Consider the following 21,010-nt stretch of genomic DNA (forward strand, 5'->3'; position numbering starts at 1 on the left):
AGCAGTGGTGAATGCTCGTGCGCAGATAAATTGAAAAATCGATTTATTTCCTGCACGGTTGCCTGGTCTTGAACACTGAGCCAACAACACTTATTTTTTCATGATTTTTTTATTATTTAACATAATAACTTTGCTATTAATATTTTTAACAGGTTTGTACCCAGATCATGGCAGTGTTTACGGCGATCAGGACTGTGACTGCCAAATTATTAACATAGGTCTGTAAAATGCAATAAATTACTAATAATTTGTGTCTTAACTTTCATCTAAATTTATTTCTGTTTTTTATATTCCAGATACTTGCATGAAGTAAATCTAAATATAATGAGTTACAAGCATGCTGAAAATAAATATTTATGAGAAAATCGTATTTACACATTGCTTAATTTTTCCTAAGTAATTAGTGTAGTATTTTTCTGTAACATAAATAATTTATTTAAAATTGTATAAAAATAAATTGCTACACAAGGAAATGTATGTATTGTACGTGTTTTATTTTTTACTCTCAAGTTTCAAAGAGTAATCAGAGCCAACCAACATTCGTTCAAGCAAAAACTGCAATAAGCATTTATTAAATGTCATCCTATTACCTGTGAGTTAGAGTATTCGTGCAAATGTGAGACCGACAATACTCTCCATAAAGTACACTTCACTATGATTGAAAATCTTAGACACAATTCGTCTATATAGGTTATATAGGTCCTTTACATTTTTAGAAAATCTTTAATTTCACAATGCATTTTCATTATATTTTCAGCAAAGACCTTCAAGAATAAAACAAACATTAACAATGATTTATCTGAGGCATTTATTCGATGTTAAAAATAACATAACTATTTTAATACTTATGAACTTACGTAATAACAAAATGTATTACCGTGTAAAAACCGCATCCGACATTTTACATGGAATTTTTATACACACCTGCAGGATATGAATCGATCGCAATTTTAATTACATGATGAATACGAAAAAGGTAATTATTATATAAGTGAATTGTTAATTGTGGACTTATATCTATTTTTTCGTGGTGCCTGTGGAAGCATCCGTAGACCGCTTGCAGCTGCAAGAGCATGACGTGTCGCATTTGCAGGTCTGACAACACTGCGTTGTGGTACATTTACAACCTATAAGACATTTTATCAGTTAATAAAATTAATTTCATAATCACCCATTCCAACCGATCATCATCATCAGCGAATATATGTTCCCACTGCTGGGACACAGGCCACCTATGAGGGTTCAGGATATAATCCATCACGATGGCCAAGTGCGGGTTGGCAGATGTCACATGTCGTCGAACATTTAATTTACTCCAACCGATAGAATTCATTTATTAATCGAAAATTGCACCTTATTATTTTCAAAATTAAGCAGACACGACTGAATATATTTTAGTGGTCAACCACTACAGTACCTAGTTAACCTTATGTTTTAAGCATGTTAGAATAAAAAAGTATCAAATTGTATTTCCGGATAATTTCTATACAAAGCAAAAGAGACACAAAAGTTGACAAAATTAATACGCATACAAAAATAAAGTCAGTGCTCTCTTCTTATTGTTATTGTTATATGATTTATTAATAAGATATTTAGATGGAATTTTATCCCTTATATGGGTTATTTGAAATTTAATATAACGATCAGAACAGTAAAGCAATGTAACTTGCGTTGTTAAACAAAATACGAAAAGTGATCCACAGTATGTCGTTTATTATTAAACAATTTTTGTTATATCAAGCATCTTTGAATAAAGAATTAATTTCATTTTTTTGCTGTATAACGTACCAAATAATATCGTGTTTTAAATATTCGTCCTAATTATTTAAATACATATTATTGTGTAAAATATTAAGACAAATTTTGGTTTATTTATCCTACTATCTTTCTTGGATTTTATATTATAGTAAAGTAAAAATATTATTGGAATATTTTATATCTTATCTAGTGGAATTTATTTTAATCCTGAATTTTTAAATCGGACGATAAGTCATTCAGTAATAATATTAAAAAGGACAAAATGTCAAGTCTTTGGTATCGGCACAAACAAATTTTCAAGAATCAACTTTTAATTTTGTTCGGAATAGTAAATAAATTTGGTATTTTATTACAATTTCTTCCACACAGTTAAAATGAATAAAAAAGTCATGCTTTAAATATTATAAAAGTTTCAAAATTTTATCATTGAGATACGGATTTTTTTTTCATACGAATAATCTTAACATTTCTGATAGGATCCCCTTTAATGTCCCTATTTAGATTTAGCATAACTTTCAATGAGATTTATACCGACATTTTCAATTCAGAGAGAACGTGGCCACACTTGTACCCCAGGTTCCTAAGATATAATATAAAACGAAAAAAAAGAATTTAATATATATATTTATAATACGAAATTAACAAAAAAAGTAAAAATTAATAAAAGTATCCCAAATGCATTTTAATCCACTTACCATCACCACATCCTCCGCAAGGCATCTTGGTTTAGAAAATAAAAACGTGGGATCAGTAATATACTAACAGACCGTGGTTATAACCACAGATTAAGAACTAGTTAGTCCGTGCTACAACTGCATGAAGCGCAGTGAACGCTAATTTATACATGTAACTCTGTTTATACATATGATTTTATCGTGCATTGCGTTCGGAAACTTTGCACGTATATTTATCGATTTTTTTTTTGTAGGTTGTAGATTTGTGGTGATAAGTAGTGTAGATTATGATTATTGGATTAGGCATGGGTGTGCAGATTTATTGGACTGCTGTGCTATTGACTTTTAGTCTATGTTTGCATGTAAAAACTAAACATATAGAAAAGCCACGCTGACTACTAAACTACCAAATAAATTAAGTCTATTTGGGATCGTCTCTAAGGAATCTATTAGCTAAATTATAAAAGTGAAATAATGAAATTCAAAACACTAATATACTTTACGTAACAAGTGTTTTAACAAAAAAACTAGATGGCTTTCAAATTGTCAGGAATGGATCAAATATAATGGGGACCACACGGGAGCCACTAGCTTTCTAATATAATAAAAATCATCAAATTCGGTTCAATCAGTCGAAAGTTTTGAGGTCACAAACCCAAACCATTGTGTTGAGAATTAAATTAAGAAAGTAACCTATTTTTTTAAAAGTCGGTTAAAAAAGAAAGAATTATGAATCCTTTAACATGTCAAGTAGGCGGCTCCAGGATCGTCCAGAATAATTGTCGAAATATCATGTTCACGTGGAGGTTGCTTGCTTTCGAAGTATGAAATTGGAAAGGCTACCTAGAATGTTCAGCTCTCGATTGTAATGTGTAATTGCGTTTGCTCATAATAATACTATGTATAATCTATCAAAATGCGGCAAAGAAGTCTAAAGACATTTTGCTGGTGTTAAAACATGTTGTTACTGCGAGTTGTGTAAAGACGACGTACTTTAATGCTGGGTCAATATTTATTTAAGTTCATGTTTAGTTTAGTTTACGACAAAAAGTTATCATTATTAAAGTTATCATTATATCATATTAGAACAGTGTCTATTCGCAATGTTTCCGAACTCAATTAGAACCAAAGGATACATGTTGTCTAAACCCAATAGATATTTTCCGTTGCAAATACGAAGCTATTCATTGCTCTTTCTCCTTTAACTGTCTTAAAGCCTGTTTGACTATAAAGCCAATGTACAGCAATTACCTCGAAAGTATCGATCAGTTTAATATATTATAGGAAATTAGTATAATTGGAGACGTGTGGTTTGTTTTGCACTCAGTACGCTCGTTGTTCCATCGAATGGAAACGACTGGAGAATGTTGATAATAAAAGCAATCAAATTAAGTGCGTTTAAGATTAGATTGGCTGTAGCAAATAGATGTAGGTACTTTTTATGTATAGCAAGAGCTCAGGTATATACATGCTCCGAAGGAAATGTCCAAGCTGAACAAACGCCGATATCGAAGTTTTTTTATATATAGAGAATATAAGCTAGAGTATCCTACTTTAATTGACCTAAAATTTTGAAAATTGATCTAATAAACACTTCAATACATTATAACTACTTATTAGAGATGCCGTCCCCGCTTGGCCCGTGGTAATATAGCCTAGTCTATCTCATAAATAGGCTATAAAGAATCGTCATCGTCGACATAGGTTCTTCGATTTCCAGAACGACAGATCAGCAGCGGCCTGAGTCCTACAGCTTCCAACCACTTTATCAGGTCATCTGTTAATGCGTGGGCTCCATTCGAGTACCATTCTGTCCCAATGGCCAACGATTTTACGGACTGTGTTATGTAGATATTTTTATTTTAGTTGACAGCCTTTTCGTAACAATACTCAACGTGTGAGAAGTTTGGTAAAACTTTTAATGCAAATGATTATTATGTAGTTAGTATATCGTAATTATTTATGTTTATGTATGTATACATGTATATATGATAGTTTGTTTTAATACGTTTATTTTACATATTTGCGAATTATTTTAATATATCAATAGTTTAATTATACTATAATTTCGATTGATGCAGATGATTTAATGTAGTTCTATTAGTCGAGAGACGCAACTTACCAGAAGCTACTACAAAGTTTACGTTTTAGATATAAATGACTTATACAAGAACAGCAAACATTTTTACACCCAGTTATATTATTAGAGTTATCCTCAAAGTGTAAATTATATTAAGTGTGTATTACTAAAAAGCAGTTCGCTGTTCATCTATCTATTTGTCCGTTGTCCATCTGTTTTTCACCAGGCAGAATCTTTAAATCGAGATAGTAATGAAATTTCAATTTCGAATGCCAAAAACAAATAATATAAAATTGAGGGAACCAACGATTGGCATGGGTATAATTTGGATGGGTGACCAATCTTACTTAAAATTGCTCTTTAGTTTATTTGTACGTGACCCTTACGCGTCCCGAGTCTGACTTGACTGAAATCTGCAATGAAAACAGCTGACAACCTAGAGAGAAACATGATCTACTTCTTATCAACGATTATCCCCTAAAGTTTCTGTGGGTGGTTTTATTAGCAGGATAGCACAGCCAATAGATTTACGGAAAACCACAATACAAGAGATTTTTATTTCAGAATAATCGTGGATGCTGCCTGCCGCTGTGAAGGCTGAAGGGGCACTGTACACACCTCAACACGTATACTATTTTCCTTTTTTCTTTCTTACCTTCTAGTACGTAGACCCAGAACTTGTTTATCATCCTAGAACTTCAAAACTTCTAATCAGAATTAAAAAGTAAACAGAAAAAGTAGCTGATAGAACTAGATGGCGCTATATTTATTCTCCTAATTAAAATTGATCGCACATATTACGTTAAACAAAACTTGCTCATCTTTAATAATATAAGAATGAAGAACACTTCTTTCCGCCTCAAATTTTGCAGGTATTTGGAACTAAGAGAAATAGAACAAAATTTGTTAAATCTGCTTTTGTAAAGATAAAAAAAAATGAATATAAATTTTTTATATGTTTTCCATCTGTTTTTATAACGTTCTAGGAAGATTTTGTTTTAGAAGTGCACTATGCAATTAGCTACTTACTTAATGTACCAGGGCCCCTAGACCTAGGGTAAAGGGCGTGGATGGCACGCCATGCATCTCGATTTTAGGCCGCACGTTTTGTCTCACTCCAGCTTTTTGCACTTGACTTGGTCTTCGTCCAAACTGTACCAGGTTTCTACGCAGCGTTGGGCGGTCGACTGTTTTTAGATTTTCTGAAATTATTTAATTTTGTGTACCATCATATGTTAATAATAATATTACAAACAAAAAATAAGTTTTTGAATTAATGTTTATTTTTGTCTCATTTTTCTTATTTCTTTTTTTTATGACATAGCGGGCAACTAAGCTTACTTACTTACCAGTACACCACTGTGCTAATCGGACTCCATATTAGGCGATACATAAAAATTAAAATACTTATATATATCTGCAGGTTAAATAAAAGAGTCATTTATTTTGGGCAAATGGGTTCAGACTTGTCAAGCCGTTCGCCCCGGCTTTTTACATATATAGTCCAAGTCACTCAGTGAAGTTTTCTAATAACATAATATACGTATAAACAGACCTTACAAAAATAGAAATGTTTCCTCTTTATACTACAAGTGTCGATATATAAATTTTTAAAGAATCTTTTATCTTTTCGAATTACGTTTGGGCAAGTTCTTGTCATATTTAACCTTAATGGTTAAATAAAACGAAGTCATTTTACTATATTTTATTATCTTTACTTTGCTTCAGTAATAATACCCTTACCCAGATTGTTATAATATATACCGAAATTTAAATTATATTTGCGCAATAAATTAGGAATTCCAATAATTAAACGAAATTAACTTAGAATCACGATGATTAATCGCTCAAGACTTCCGAACAGGAAGAACATAGCTTAAGTGAAGATGATGACATATAGTCATCGTTTATTTTCAGCTCCTAGTACAAAGACTTGTGTAATCAGTTTGAAGAAAATAATCATTGAATAATGTCAAATTATCGGGAAACGAGATATCGTATCACAGTAAAACTGATACACAAAACACATGCATATACTTTTATTGACATAAAAGCTACCATTTACTATTTTTCAGGATTAAACAATAAGTGCGTAATATAATAAATATCAACTAATAACAAAATTATAAAGATGCGACACAAAATTGCAATTAGTAAATTTATTAGGTTTGACCAACACCTCTTAAAATTAATACAGAAAATGATCAAAGACACTGAAAGCATTAGCAATTAACATTTTTGTTCTAGCATCTGAGGCATGATGATGCACTTATCATTCATATTAATTTGAAACAAGTAAAAACTTGGGGTATTGTGGATTATAACAAAGAATTTGGCACACCCAACGTTCCTATTTAATATCTTATCATATCTCTGCCGATAACGCCGTATCATTGGGCACACAATGTACCAAGACTCTAGTCACAAACTACAATAGCTCGCCACCTGTCGTCGCTGCAAATAATTGTCAATGAGATAAGCGACAAAGAAGACCAATATAATGTGATTGAAAATTGTGAGTGAAAAACGATGGCTAACTTTAAATTAGCTTTTGTTTGCTTTTTAGCTCTAAGTGCTAGTGTAATCGGACAAAACAATGTTAGTGAAACAGAGAGAACTATTAGTGAAGACGTTATCGAAGAAGTGCCTGTTAATGATGTAGAGGACAATTCGGAAAGTCCCATACAAGAAGACCCTGTAGAAATATTACCAGAATCAAATTTACAAGAGAAAAGTGGAAAATATCAAGTGCTTGAAGATGAATTAATAGGAGATGTGCCTAACAATTTAGAAGCTGTTGATTTAGAAAATGTCCAGATTGAGAGGCAAATGGCCATACCGAGCACAACTTCTCAGACGAATACTGAATATGGTGAGGCTATATTAAATATTCTATGATATAAGTGAACACTATCACGTATGCTAGTTAAATAATCATGAATGAATCATGTAAGATGAGTGGTTGACTCATTCAAGCTATACAACTAATTATGAAAATGTAGTACTACACATACAGATTTGATAATTTATACACTTTCACATCGAACACTGTGAAAAATTAGGATACTTTTAGACGATTCGAATAGCTCGAATAGTCGATTTAAATCACATTTCAATATTACATTTTTGTTATACAATTTTCATCAAATAACTGACTTCTATTATTTAAATTTTATCATTGTCATTGACGAAACTGATTAATTATCTTCCCAGGAGATGAGTTCCATATCTAACGTCAACATTAACTTGAATCTTTTCTCGTTTGACCCAAAAACACGATCCTTGAGCTAACCGTACGATGAAATCATTCTTTTCAACACTATAAATTTCATGCGAGCTATTTGTTATCTGATAAAGTACTTGGCCCTTATCATCACCTAATTAGCTTTGGTGTTTGCTGTAAACCTACGATTTTATATCGTCACTTCTTTTTTAGCATTTTATAAGAACATTGAACGAGTCATATCAATTGCTTTAAGTAAGGTGCGCCCATTATCGGGTCATTCGCAATGCTTGTCGATAAAGCTATATGAATATAGTAAATTTATACGCATATTATTGCAATTAATTTGATTCGTGTCAGTTCGCTATTGTAAATAATTGCTGTTTACAACCTATAGAAATGTACCTAAACAAAATTCGTTTTGTACATCATATTTAATGATTGTGAAATTCAATATCTATATATATAAAATTCTCGTGTCACAGTTTTCGTTGCCATACTCCTCCGAAACGGCTTGACCGATTCCTCTGAAATTTGGTAAGCATATTGGGTAGGTCTGAGAATCGGCCAACATCTATTTTTTACACCTCTAAATGATAAGAGTAAGGCAAAACAGCGTTTGCCGGGTCAGCTAGTATATTTATAGTTTGCTAAGTACAACTATTGAATGTATTTTCTGTAGGGACTCTGTTACTGCTGCTTCGCTGTCCTTCTATCTGTATGTCTGCCTGCCTTTAGGTATCTCTTGTACTGTGATAGTCAGACAGTAAGATTTTGAAGATTTTATGTTCTGTTACGCTTTAGCAACAAATAATAAAAAATCGAAATCAGGTAACGCAGTTGCTCTTAAACTTATCTGTACAGCTTAGTGTGGCCAGTCACACTCGCTCTTGACCGTGTTTTTGCTTAATTTCAATATACTGATTAGATTAACCATCTTTCAAAATTAAATAAAGATTGTGTTATTAAATTATAATACATATATTTTCATAATAATTGTGCATCTTCAAAGTATATAGCATATCATTTTTGGAAACGGTCTTTTATTATTCTCTGTACAGTTATATTAAAAGCCCAAGAGCTTCGAAATCCTATTGAGTTTCGACTACTAAAGTTTACAACTCAAAATGCTAGTCATAAAGATCACAATCACCACAAGTTCCACTCTTTCGTAAATACCTTGGTAGATAGTTTAGTTTTACGTATTAGTCATTTACTTTATCTCAAACTAACAAATACTTCTTAGATTGAGTCATATCATACAATAATAGTACTAACATAAGTAGTGTGGTGTGTTAAGACAAGATTCAATTATCTCGCCCCCATTTTTTTAAACTCTTAACATAGATACGATAACATAGATCATATTTGGAAAGACTAGGGTTTTGCAAACACAAATCTAAATTTACATGAAGGGGTATACTTGTAGAAATTGTCTTGCCGTAAATAACTCAAGCCTACCTACACCTATAGACCTATAGTCTAAGAGCCTGTATAGGGTTGACCTCCACCCATCTAATAACCACATGAGACCTATTTTAAGTAAAATATTTTTTAATTATAAATACACTTATGATAGCTTACCAACAGAAAAGTGTTCACGACCATTTATTTTAAAATTTATTTTATTTTCATCACTTTTCTCTTATGCTAGTCAAACAATGTTGAAATCAACACATAGTTTTAACGTCATTTTTACATCTAAAACTAATTTAAATGAAAGCCTCCAGTCTGTACACGATCAACGTTCACGTGAACGAAGTCGCGGGCACCAGTTAGTCCTTAATAATTAATAATTAATAGGATATCATATTAATTATTGATGATGGCCGAAGAAATTAAAATACGACTGTATGCATGAAAAGAAATGTTAACGAGAGTTACATTGCTTAATTTTTCGTAAATTCAGATTCTATGAAATTTTGGAATAAAGGACGCGGCCTTCATTTTCCTAATGTTCTTCTTTCCTGTAATTATTTTATTAAAAGTCCATACTGGATAAATAGACAAACATGAAAAATTCACTTTAAACAATAGATTTAGAGGTTAAATGTACTTATGTATACATATAAAGGATTTAAATATTAACCTAGTATAGACATAGGTATAAATTATATATTAAAAAGTGTAATATATCTTATACCTTGAAAATAAACTGTATTTCATACTGGAAAATGATAAGTATTATTTCTACAAATAAGCCAGCTTTATATGAAATCGATAACTTATCTATTTATCGGTGACTGGCTTTGATATTGATTCGGAATGTATGTTCCATAGGATGCTTATACTATTAAAACAATATCCACTCAGATTGTGTCACTATTTACCAACACCATAAGGTTCATTTTGTAACGATTTATGCGATTAAATTTGGGGTTTTCCCTTAATAAATGCATGACGTTTTTAGGCCAATTCTATGTTACCTATAAAATAAATAAATGAAACCAGGCTCTGTACTGTATTCGTTTCGAACATATTATACAATAGAAATGAAATACTTTTTACTTTTGCGCTAGTGGCTGTTAGAATTACTTAGTATCTCTTGGATATTAAATGATGATTTTTCTATTTTCACCTAAAGTATTATCGTTTATTTACCTAAAACATAGTACCTGCTACTTTCGACTTGAATTAGATAAACATACAGAACGTAAACAAATATTAAATTATTTTAGCTCACATCGACGGAAGAGTGTTACCGTCAACCAGCTACCAAAACAATGGGCAGCCCTACGTCATCACGCAGCAGAGGTTACGGCAGATCCGTGGGAATTTCTTCTATTGGTTCTACGATCAAGGGGGTAGTGAAAACATTGGTGACTACCAACGGGATATCCACACGTCTACGCCACAGATTCACAAGAACTTCAACTTTCAATTGCCCTTCTTCGGATTTCGTTTTAACTATACCAGAGTAAGTATTAGGACTCTAGGCATGTACAAATTTTAATGCTAGTCTTGATGTACATTCTACTTTAAATAGACTATATCCGGGAATAAGATGAATATTAAAATCCATGACAAGATAGATACCCAACTTTTATTTTGTAATGAGTATGTTTAGATAATAGTTGCCTAATTTATTTAGTTTGCCTCATAAGATAATTGTTCTTTCAGTTGTCGATGAATGGTTACATATACTTCAGCGATCCCCCAGACCACTACACGTACCCCCTCTCGTTCCCAGTGAGGGATTGGCCCAATGTTAACGACCCCTCCTTCATCGGCATCTTCTTTAGCAAGTGCCGCATTGGCAGCCAGAGGCCAGAGGACCCAGATCAAAGACGTCCAGGTGTTTACTTCAGATTGGATAGGGACTTGCAGGTATATAATTTTATCCGAATTTAAACTTAATAAAGTCTTAGAACTCTCATTTTTGCTTGAGTAATTTTCAAGATTTTATTTATATGATACAACTGGACATACAATTTTATAAAAAGGTAAAAATATGATTTTCTCTTAAAGGGTACGTGCACAATTAAACATAAGTTCTTCATCAATCAGTTTCGTTATCTGTAAAATAAATAAATAAAAAAAACATATTAATTTTTTTCTACATTTTCCTTTAAGACCAGGACAGATCAACTTGGAGTTGAGATGCGAGAGCGTATAACATGGGATATCCGTGAAGGAGTTATAGGTTCGGATACATTCTTCCCTAAACACGCTATTACAATCACATGGAAGAACATGTCTTTCGCTGGAGGTATAGATAATTCACTGTTTGTGGTAAGTTATTTATAATATTTGTCTCTGTAATTAAGTCTTAAAACAGTGATGTCATATGACGATATTTTATATTAAATACGGTTCTATAAACGCCTACAGTAGGCGAATCTATTTCTTTGTAAATCTGTATTAATTTTTACGATATTGTATGAACGTTTATAGGTAGAAGAATCTATTATTACTAGTTCAATAGATAACTTAGAACTTTATAAACAAAATTTTCTTTTACTTCTTTTCCAAATGTGTAATCAGTGTCTTGTACTTTTTTAGACAAACACTTTCCAAATGGTTTTAGCCACTGATGAAGTGTTTACTTATGCTATATTCAATTATCTTGAAATAAACTGGAGTTCTCATACTGAAGCTGGTGGTGATACTACGACTGGAGAAGGAGGTGTGCCGGCTTACGTAAGTACACGTTTATAAATCTGACTAGTTGTGTCCGCGTCTTCGTACACGGTTTTATTATATTATGCATGGGAAATTTTATTCACTTGCGCCATTTAAAAATTGGTTTTCATAGGATTAATGAAACGCTATAAGAAAAAAAGCTAATTATTCATATGATAATATTTCAGATTGGTTTTAACGCTGGTAACGCAACGAGAAGTTACGAATATAAGCCCTACTCTCAAGCTTCTGTTCTAAGAGATTTAACTGGACGAGGCTGGGCTAACGGTTTCCCAGGACGACACATATTCCGAATCGATGAAAACATTCTCATGGGAACGTGTAATAAAGATATAGGTTAGTACTTTATATGAAATATTTAAAAAAACGTATTTAAAATTTTTTATTTAATGTATATTAACAAACGGGGGCAAATGTCAAAACTGTATTATGACTATTCAAAAGTGCTACTATAAGAAGTCTAATTAAGTAAAAATGTTGAAAATGTTTTAGTATGAGTTTAAAAACTGAATCTAACAAGTTCATGTGATTTCTTTATAGACGGCGCAAATTTGCCGCTAATGTTTGCTCCTGAATCTGGCAACATGCTTGGGGGAACAATTGTTAACATAACGGGTCCTTGCTTTAATCCTGATGATAGAATAACGTGCAGATTTGATACCGAAGCAGTTGTGGGTGCTGTGGTAGATGTGAACAGAGCTATATGTGTGCAACCACGGTTTTATCATAATGGATACGCCAGATTTGAAGTGGCTATCAATAACGAACCGTATAAGTGGAAGGGAAAATTCTTTGTTGGTAAGTGTTAACCAGAAGACACATGCGAGCATATTCATTACATAGAAACTAAATCATATAACATAAATTTACAATATTACTTTTAGAAACACCTGCAACAGCCAGTGAGAAAATTTTCTTCCCTGACAATGCGATCCACGAACGATATCCTCCAGAAATAAGAATTAAATGGGACCGGTTCAATTTAACTTCAAATCTGAATGTACAACTACAGATAAGCTTGTGGGGCTACAAGGAGGTTACTATCAGACCACAACTCGAGTTCATAGACATGATTGAAGCTGGTGTTTCCAACACAGGGGAATATGTGATTAACCCACAGAACTTCCGTAACAGAGATAACATTATGCACAATGATATGCAGTTCGGTTTCCTTCAGATTAATTTAACGACACCTGAGGTGTTCAAAGGGGTTTCTATATCACCGTAAGTAAAGTTGAAATAATTGACTCAACGATGCTTGTAAAAATTTATGTCCACGCTACATTCGTATTAAATATAAGGTTTAAGGAAAATTCTTTAAATATTTCAAGGATTCATTGAAATTTTTAAATAGCAGAATATTGATGTATTTACATAACATAACACTTATAGTATATAGTTTCGTGAACGCTTAATTTCAGGGTGCTTTGGAGTAGACCGATTCCACTTGGTTGGTATTTCGCTCCACAATGGGAGAGGATCCACGGCCAACGATGGGCACAATCCATGTGTAACAACTGGTTGCGAACCGATCGTTTCTTGAAGAACTTCGCTGCTCAAGTTTGGGTGTGTCCATGTACTTTGGAACATGCACTTTTGGATAAGGGAAGATTCTTACCAGACCCCGATTGTGACAAGGACACCAATCCGACTTGCAGATATCACTGGGGCGCAATCCATTGTGTTAGAAGTGCTTCGCCAAGGTAACCTAAATAAACTAATTTTATAAAAGCAAAAGTTTATAAGTATGAATGGATGTTTGATACTCTTTCACGCGGAATCAGTTTATCATATCTTTATATAATTTGGTATAGAGATAGATTTGATATTCTGGTGATTAGCACATAGGGCACTTTTTTTCCGGGTACCACGTAAAGTAATATAAAGAGCAAATGTAATAATGAGTTCAAACGAATGGATAAAAAAGCTGTTTTTTGCCTGAACTAATAAAATAAATGTTAAAATATGTTATCTGATGAATGGTGAATGTTACAATAAAATAAATAGTAAATTATATTACCTATATTTAATTATTTTAAACATTTCAGCCCGGAAGGTTCAGGTCAAGAATGCTGCTACGATAAGAATGGTTTCCTAATGTTGTCTTATGATCAAATGTGGGGTTCTCGACCTCAGAGGTCGCACGACTTTGGCTTCACTCCTTACAACGAAGCCAACAAGGTATTTAGCAATTGAATTCTTATTGTATTAAACATCTATTTAGTTAAACAATGTATTAATTCAAAGCATTTTTATAGGTGCCTTCTTTATCTCATTGGTTCCACGATATGATACCGTTTTATCAATGCTGCATGTGGCAGGAGGAACAAGCGGTTGGCTGTGAAACTTTCAGGTATTTATTATTATTTAAGAAGAAAATTAGGTTCAATAGAGACTGCTCTAACCTAAAAGTGCACTGAAGAAGATTTTTCTTATAATTAAAAGACATTTTTGAAGATTAATAGGAACGTCATCGATCAACATTACTACTTAATATCTAACGAAGTATTTTCTAAATCATACGATGAAATTGTAACCTTGCATGATATTATTTTATTTTAAAGTGGTTAAATATGGCAATAACCGTCATAAATTTAAGGTTCATTTTAAATTCTAATTTTTATTATTTAAGAAATTCAAATAAATATATAATTTGCAGATTCGAACGTCGTCCCTCTCAGGACTGCGTTGCGTACCAGTCACCAGGAGTTGCTGGTATATTCGGAGATCCGCACATTGTTACTTTCGATGATCTGCAATACACGTTCAATGGAAAAGGTAATATGAAACCACAAATAATTCTATATGTTAATTATATTTAAGTGTTTGGTTTTATAGCATTCAAATCCAACCTACTAATATTATAAATGCGAAAGTTTGTAAGGATGTGTGTGTGTTTGTTACTCTTTCACGCAAAAACTACTGAACCGATTGCAATGAAATTTGGTACGTAGATAGCTGAACAACTGAAATATCATATAGACAACTTTTTATTCCGATATTCTTACGGGATACGGATTTAGCGGGTGAAACAGCGGGGCGCAGGTAGTCATTTATAAATGAGATTTTTTTTCTATACTGTCTCAATTAATTATATTTTCATAAGAAAAAGAAACAAAACATTTTCACAGATCTTTATGATTACCTGTATTTTATTTTACTCTTTAAACATACATAACATATGTACATGTCCTATACTGAAGTTAAATTTACAAAACTCTTAGCATTAACAAATACTTACATTATTTTTCTTCACAGGGGAATACGTGCTGGTGAGGGTTGATCATCCTCAACTGAAATTAGATGTGCAAGGTCGATTCGAACAAGTGGCAAGAAATATATACGGCCCTGTGAATGCTACACATCTTACGTCTGTTGTATCAGCGTCGAATAATTCAGTCCCGATCGAGGTAATTGACTTCTCTCATAAAATTCTTTTAACAGCTTACCATATCCTTGAACCTTTATTAAATTGAATGTTTTAAAGCTTCATTCGAACAGATTCATTAGATTTAATTGACTAAAGTTACGACCGACATCCTTATTGATCGAATTGGATTATGCCGTCTGCATCGACTTCTTGAATATTTTTATTATCGTATCATTATACAAATAAGTATAAAAATATTTAATACTAATGATAAAGAGTAAATTTTGGGTTGCATGCGTGTTTGTAATGGTTTCACACAAACCACTGGACCAATCAATGTATTGTGTCATGTCCATCAAATAAATTTTCTTTCTTTATTTCTTCTATATATATACCAAAGGGCAGCCCGCTAGTACCAGAATAAATTCAATAGAGTAACTAGCAGTTACTAGTGGTATACTTACGTCTATTGTAAATATTGTTTTATAATAAAAATATTTCCATATTTATCAGGTGCGCTTACGGCCTCAACATTCGCAATGGAGATACAGATTGGACGTGTTTGCTGATGGAAAAAGGATTTTCTTCGATCGACCTGCTCTTAGGGTGCAATACTTCCCGGGTAAATTTTATTTAATATTTTACTTTTCTAATAAAATAACTCGCTATACTTAAGATGAATGTAACATGAATATTTTTATTTTAGGAGTAACTGTCTACCAGCCGATGTACATTCTCAACCAATCTGAAATTGTCATTATGTTCTCTTCTGGTGCTGGAGTAGAAGTCGTGGAAAACAAAGGATTTATGTCAGCTAGAGTATATCTTCCTTGGAACTTTATGGTGAGTCTCACATATCACGTAGGAATACTATGAAATTCAGGAGAACCCTTCATACTTGTAGCGTGGATTGCAAACCCAACACATTAAAATTATTTGAACTTTACTCAAGGTATTATAATAGTGGTCAAAATACTAAACCATACTAATTCTTGCAGAATCAAACGCGAGGTCTATTTGGCAATTGGTCTCTTGATGTAAACGACGACTTCGTACGACCTGACGGAACTTTAGCCACGGTTGACTTAAACAATTTCCAGAGCGCGCATCGAGAGTTTGCTCAGCATTGTAAGTCCTAGGCTAATCTACATGGTCTTTGTGTATTGTGTATGTAGATATTTGCGATTCAAGAATCATCGAATAATAGAAAAAGTTATTAGACAAAGCTGTAATCTATTCATTTGAAGTAGTATCTTTGGATTGCGATAGCACACCTTTTAAATACATGGTGGTGAATAAATACCATATGTGTTGTAAACGTGGTAGTGTTATACACAACCACTAAATAAGCGAAGGGTACGTGGATAAAAAAAATCACAGCTTGAAATTCAATTTCAAATCTTTTTATTTTTTCCTCAGGGCAACTTTCTGATCGAGAGCAAAAGGATATTGGAGTAGCATTGTTCAAGAGGGAGTATGGTCGGACTGCAGCATATTTCAACGATGATCAATTTGTACCTAATTTCATAAGAGAACCAGCAAACTTCTTACCAGCAAATAGATCACAGGACGTTGCAAGAGCCGTAGAAATATGTCAGGATTCATATCAATGTCGCTACGATTATGGTATGACATTGAATAGGGATATGGCTGAATTTACCAAAAACTATTTAGCATCTATTGTAAGTATACAAATCTTTGTTATTATTTAATATCATAGAATGTAATTGAAAACAAGACTTAGGTCAAAATATCTACATAATATATACCTAGGAGTTAAACGATACCATCCGTGGGAAAAATAATTTGTCATTGTATTAAACTGTTGACGTTTTTGTGATGCCATCAACGGAATGAATCATCATCTTGCTTTATGACCTATAATTACATAGATATGTCGGTATTGCTGAGAAATGAGTCCTATTGGAGATTTTTGTTTTGATCGCTAACAAAAAATTAACTTTTTCAATACTTAAAGGTATTGGATATTAGAAGAGGTGCTTGCCGACTATGGCTTTATTAATGCAATTGCGTTGAGATGTTTACTGTAAATAATTGCGTGTGTCCCTTGAATATATCAAAAGATGTCCATTGTTCTTTTAATTATGGCGTTATTTCAAGGTATTTTATATGACGGAGATACGTATTGAAAACTCAGTTTATCATCAACTCTCGTACTAAAATTGCATATGCATTTTTGCACCTGCGGCTGCATAGTTTTTGTAAATTATTATAATTAGATGTCTGTTTACATTGTAACCTCAGTCGTGATTCCTACACAACCTTGTAACGTTATTTATGTTTTATTTTTCTTGAAGAAATATGTTATATCTATAAATTGTTTTTAGACTAACATTAAGGAGACTAACGCACGGCGAGTTATAAGTTGTGGTATATTAGAAACTCCACGGTTTGGACGGAAGAGTAATTTCTTCTTCACTCCTGGTACAAGGGTAAGTAAACATTGTTCATTTACTTTGATTTTGAACAATACATATTTGGTTAAAAATGCCATTGAAAAGTGTTATATGTGACAGATACAAAATAAAAGACAATCTTTATGGCCCCGTTTATATATAACATTTATATTCTATTTTATTAAGGTGAACTTCGAATGCAACCAAAACTTTATTTTGACTGGCGACAAGCGTCGTATTTGCGAAGACAACGGCAGATGGAACCTTCCTGACTACGGCTATACTGAATGCTTACGTAAGTCTTATTATAAAAATATAAGTTATTAAATTATTAATAAATTAGTATTATAAGTATAATCAATTCATAGGTCCTTCTGTTTATTTATTCTTACACAACTTTTTATACCAGGTAACCAGGAGTATTCGCAACGAACATTATTCTTAACCTGGGGCATCATAGTGGCAATTATTCTACCGTTGTTACTGCTCATTTGCCTGTTTTGGTTCTGGTGCTATTACAAGCCAAAGTCAGAAGGCAAAGAGGGCTTCCGCTTCGAGGACATTCCGCGTTCGAAATCCGCATCACGACTTAATCTTAGATCCGCATCAATGGGGAATATCACAGACACAATGAAATCATCCACGTTACGTAGTCAGGACTCTGATAAGCCTAAATTGCCTGATACTCCCACTGAAGAAACCCCAATTAAGGCTACCGTAGCACGGTCAGCACCAGCTCCTCCTGGTGAACCTTTAGACGGTGACACCTCTGGCATAGGCTACACTGATTCTAACAAAAGTGACAAATCCGATAAACCATCCTCTCTGAAAAAACGTCGAGGTTACGACAAAAGTTATAGAACAAATGAGCCATTACCTAACGCCCCAGAGGTCGAATTCCCAGAGAAACCCTGGGATTTATCCGAAGAAGATTTACTCTCAATAACCTCCCCTTCTGATTCTGAATCTAATAGAGATTCTACACTCACACGTCCCGCTAAAGATATAGAATTCTTGAAACCACGTCAAACCGGGCGACGCAATCTTCCCAGTGACTCTGGATACTCGACAAAGGATTCCGAGGACCCATATTCACCAAAATATGAGGATCGTTTCAGTCCCATATCGTCACACTACTCTCCAACTTATTCAGAAATTTACTCACCACCCATCAGTCCTACTTCTGATAACAGTCCTAGAAATACATATAACAATCCTGGCTTGCCAGAACCTCCAAAGAGTGCTCCACCTACTGAAATCAAAACTTTCACTTTACCTCCTCAAAGAGGAAAATCCGTTGAAACCCTGATTGACCCACCAACGGCTGAAATGCCTACATTTAGTAGTCGATCCACTATGGTGTAACATTTTATAAATATCAAACTAACAATCCCACTGATATAAAAGTAAATAGAATAGATATTAGGTTAACACTGCCAGGTGAATGACAATATTTGGAGACTGGCTTATTTATAAGCAGCACAAATTAGTTAATTTATGCACTTATTTGTTTAATAATTTTGAGATATATTTACAATTTTAAACGTGATGTGATTTTTCCCAGTGATGTCGTTACATAAGTTTTAAATGTTTAATGAGTGTTCAATAAATTGTTTTACATGTTTATAAAAATCACAGAGAGAGAGAATTTCTGTTCCGAGACGCGGTAGAATAATTTCGCTATAGTTTTATTTAGTATCTACATAATTTCTATGAAATAAGAAAGCAGGGAATAGCAAGGTTCGGTGGAATAGAAATTTTCTCGGTCATGTGATGCGTTTGTTTTTTAATTCCCTCCAACCTGCAAATATTGCTTGCTTTCTTATCATTATTATCATAAAGTACACACGAGAATGGGGTTACACGGCCAGTGAGGTGAGTTACTTTTATATCTAATTTAAGATAATACATTATTGCGTTTTTCGCAATAATATGTTTCTAAATATGGAATATATTAAGTCATGATTAAATTAAAACCAAAAATTAATTAAGTACCAAATCATAAAGCTGTATAAAAAATATTTAGGCGCGCAATTTATAAAACTCTGTTTGACACAAACTAGAATTTATATACTTAATTATTGCCGATTTACTACATTCCTAAGTTATAACCATAATATTCTTTACTTTATTGTCAATATAATTTCCCGTATAAGTGCCATTCTGCATAATGCTTGCAATCTATTAATATTGACTTATTCTACAGGTAACCAAGAGTATTCTGCAAGAACTTTGGGAGCCACATGGGGCATAATTAGCGCTGTTATGGTGCCTATTGTCATTGTGCTGATATGCATTGGATGGAGAATCTTAAAAAGAAGGAAGGAAGAGGAAAAAGAAGAGGACGAATATTTAAATATAAAGTAAGTTTGATATTTAATTTAGTATTTTATTTTTCTTAAATACTGAAGATGAAGATAAATGATGGTTTTTTCAACCAACAACAGTTTACAGTATTTCAGACGAGCTTTGAAATTAAGTATGGATTTAAATGTACCAATAATTTAATGTATTTACCTGTTTACACTTTTCAGAACACGTCAAATCGACCCAGAAGAATCGGTCAAGATAAATTCGGATGATGAATCCATCCCATACAAGAAGGACACCACGGAAGATAGCCCGGAACCGACAGAACCCGTAAAAGTAGTAGATTTGGATAACGACAACCAAGGCTTTACATACGGGCAACCCCAGGCGTATAAAGAGAATACGCAGCCACAGTATACCCAGAATCAACCACAACCAGCGAGCCAATGGAGCGGTGAAACTGAAATAAATTAAAATAATGATGTGTTCTAGATTATGCAACAAATATTATGTTATGCAAGGAAAATCGTATGACAGCAACATGTCGAAATGTTAAAGATAGCACTTAACATTGGGGGGCCCTTGCTCTATCACAAAAATTAAAAAATTGTGCATAACTAATATTGTTTGTGTATCAAATCAGAATAGTCACAAAATGGTACAAAATTAAAAATAATATATAGTTAGTCCGAATTTCCTGAAGCAATTTAAGACTATCTACATAATATATTTAGAACCCACCTCTATTAGAATTTAGTTTATAAATTGTTTATGTTTAAGTCATGACAAAATATTCAATCCTTAGCTTAAAACGTGCTAAACGAGTATGTATAACATGATATAATTAGTATACACAGTTTCAACTTAAGTAAACCTTTATTTAAAATTTATTATCATCAAGCAATTACTATAATTATTTTTCTAACAGTTCAATAATAATATATAATGGGTTTTTGAATTATGGTCCCGTGCGCCAATATTTTCTTTATTTTAAGGTACGCATAAACTATTAAATAAAGTAATTAGATTATTGTT

At 32.9% G+C, this 21,010-nt stretch overlaps 1 protein-coding gene and 1 long non-coding RNA gene across 2 annotated transcripts; one reads left to right on the forward strand and one right to left on the reverse strand.

Moving 5' to 3' along the window:
- Positions 1 to 784: 784 nt before the first annotated feature.
- LOC119837361 lies at positions 785 to 2,591 on the reverse strand. Its single transcript, XR_005288140.1, has 2 exons — positions 2,454 to 2,591; positions 785 to 1,127 (listed from the first exon to the last, which is right to left on the reverse strand). It is a non-coding gene; the product is annotated as an uncharacterized LOC119837361 (long non-coding RNA).
- A 4,435-nt stretch (positions 2,592 to 7,026) lies between these two features.
- Positions 7,027 to 19,708, forward strand: LOC119837467 (protein mesh). The gene is made up of 20 exons (XM_038363059.1): positions 7,027 to 7,384; positions 10,414 to 10,652; positions 10,856 to 11,062; positions 11,309 to 11,467; positions 11,738 to 11,875; positions 12,046 to 12,214; positions 12,419 to 12,676; positions 12,763 to 13,102; positions 13,300 to 13,581; positions 13,927 to 14,059; positions 14,137 to 14,231; positions 14,538 to 14,656; positions 15,137 to 15,288; positions 15,762 to 15,870; positions 15,955 to 16,091; positions 16,247 to 16,376; positions 16,668 to 16,930; positions 17,597 to 17,701; positions 17,852 to 17,960; positions 18,075 to 19,708. Exons 1-20 carry the CDS (start codon positions 7,042 to 7,044, stop codon positions 19,028 to 19,030), a joined length of 4,443 nt encoding a protein of 1,480 aa, XP_038218987.1. The 5' UTR covers positions 7,027 to 7,041; the 3' UTR covers positions 19,031 to 19,708.
- The last annotated feature ends 1,302 nt before the right edge of the window (positions 19,709 to 21,010 follow it).

Source organism: Zerene cesonia, chromosome 27 (assembly GCF_012273895.1).
Source record: "Zerene cesonia ecotype Mississippi chromosome 27, Zerene_cesonia_1.1, whole genome shotgun sequence".
Classification (NCBI taxonomy): domain Eukaryota; kingdom Metazoa; phylum Arthropoda; class Insecta; order Lepidoptera; family Pieridae; genus Zerene; species Zerene cesonia.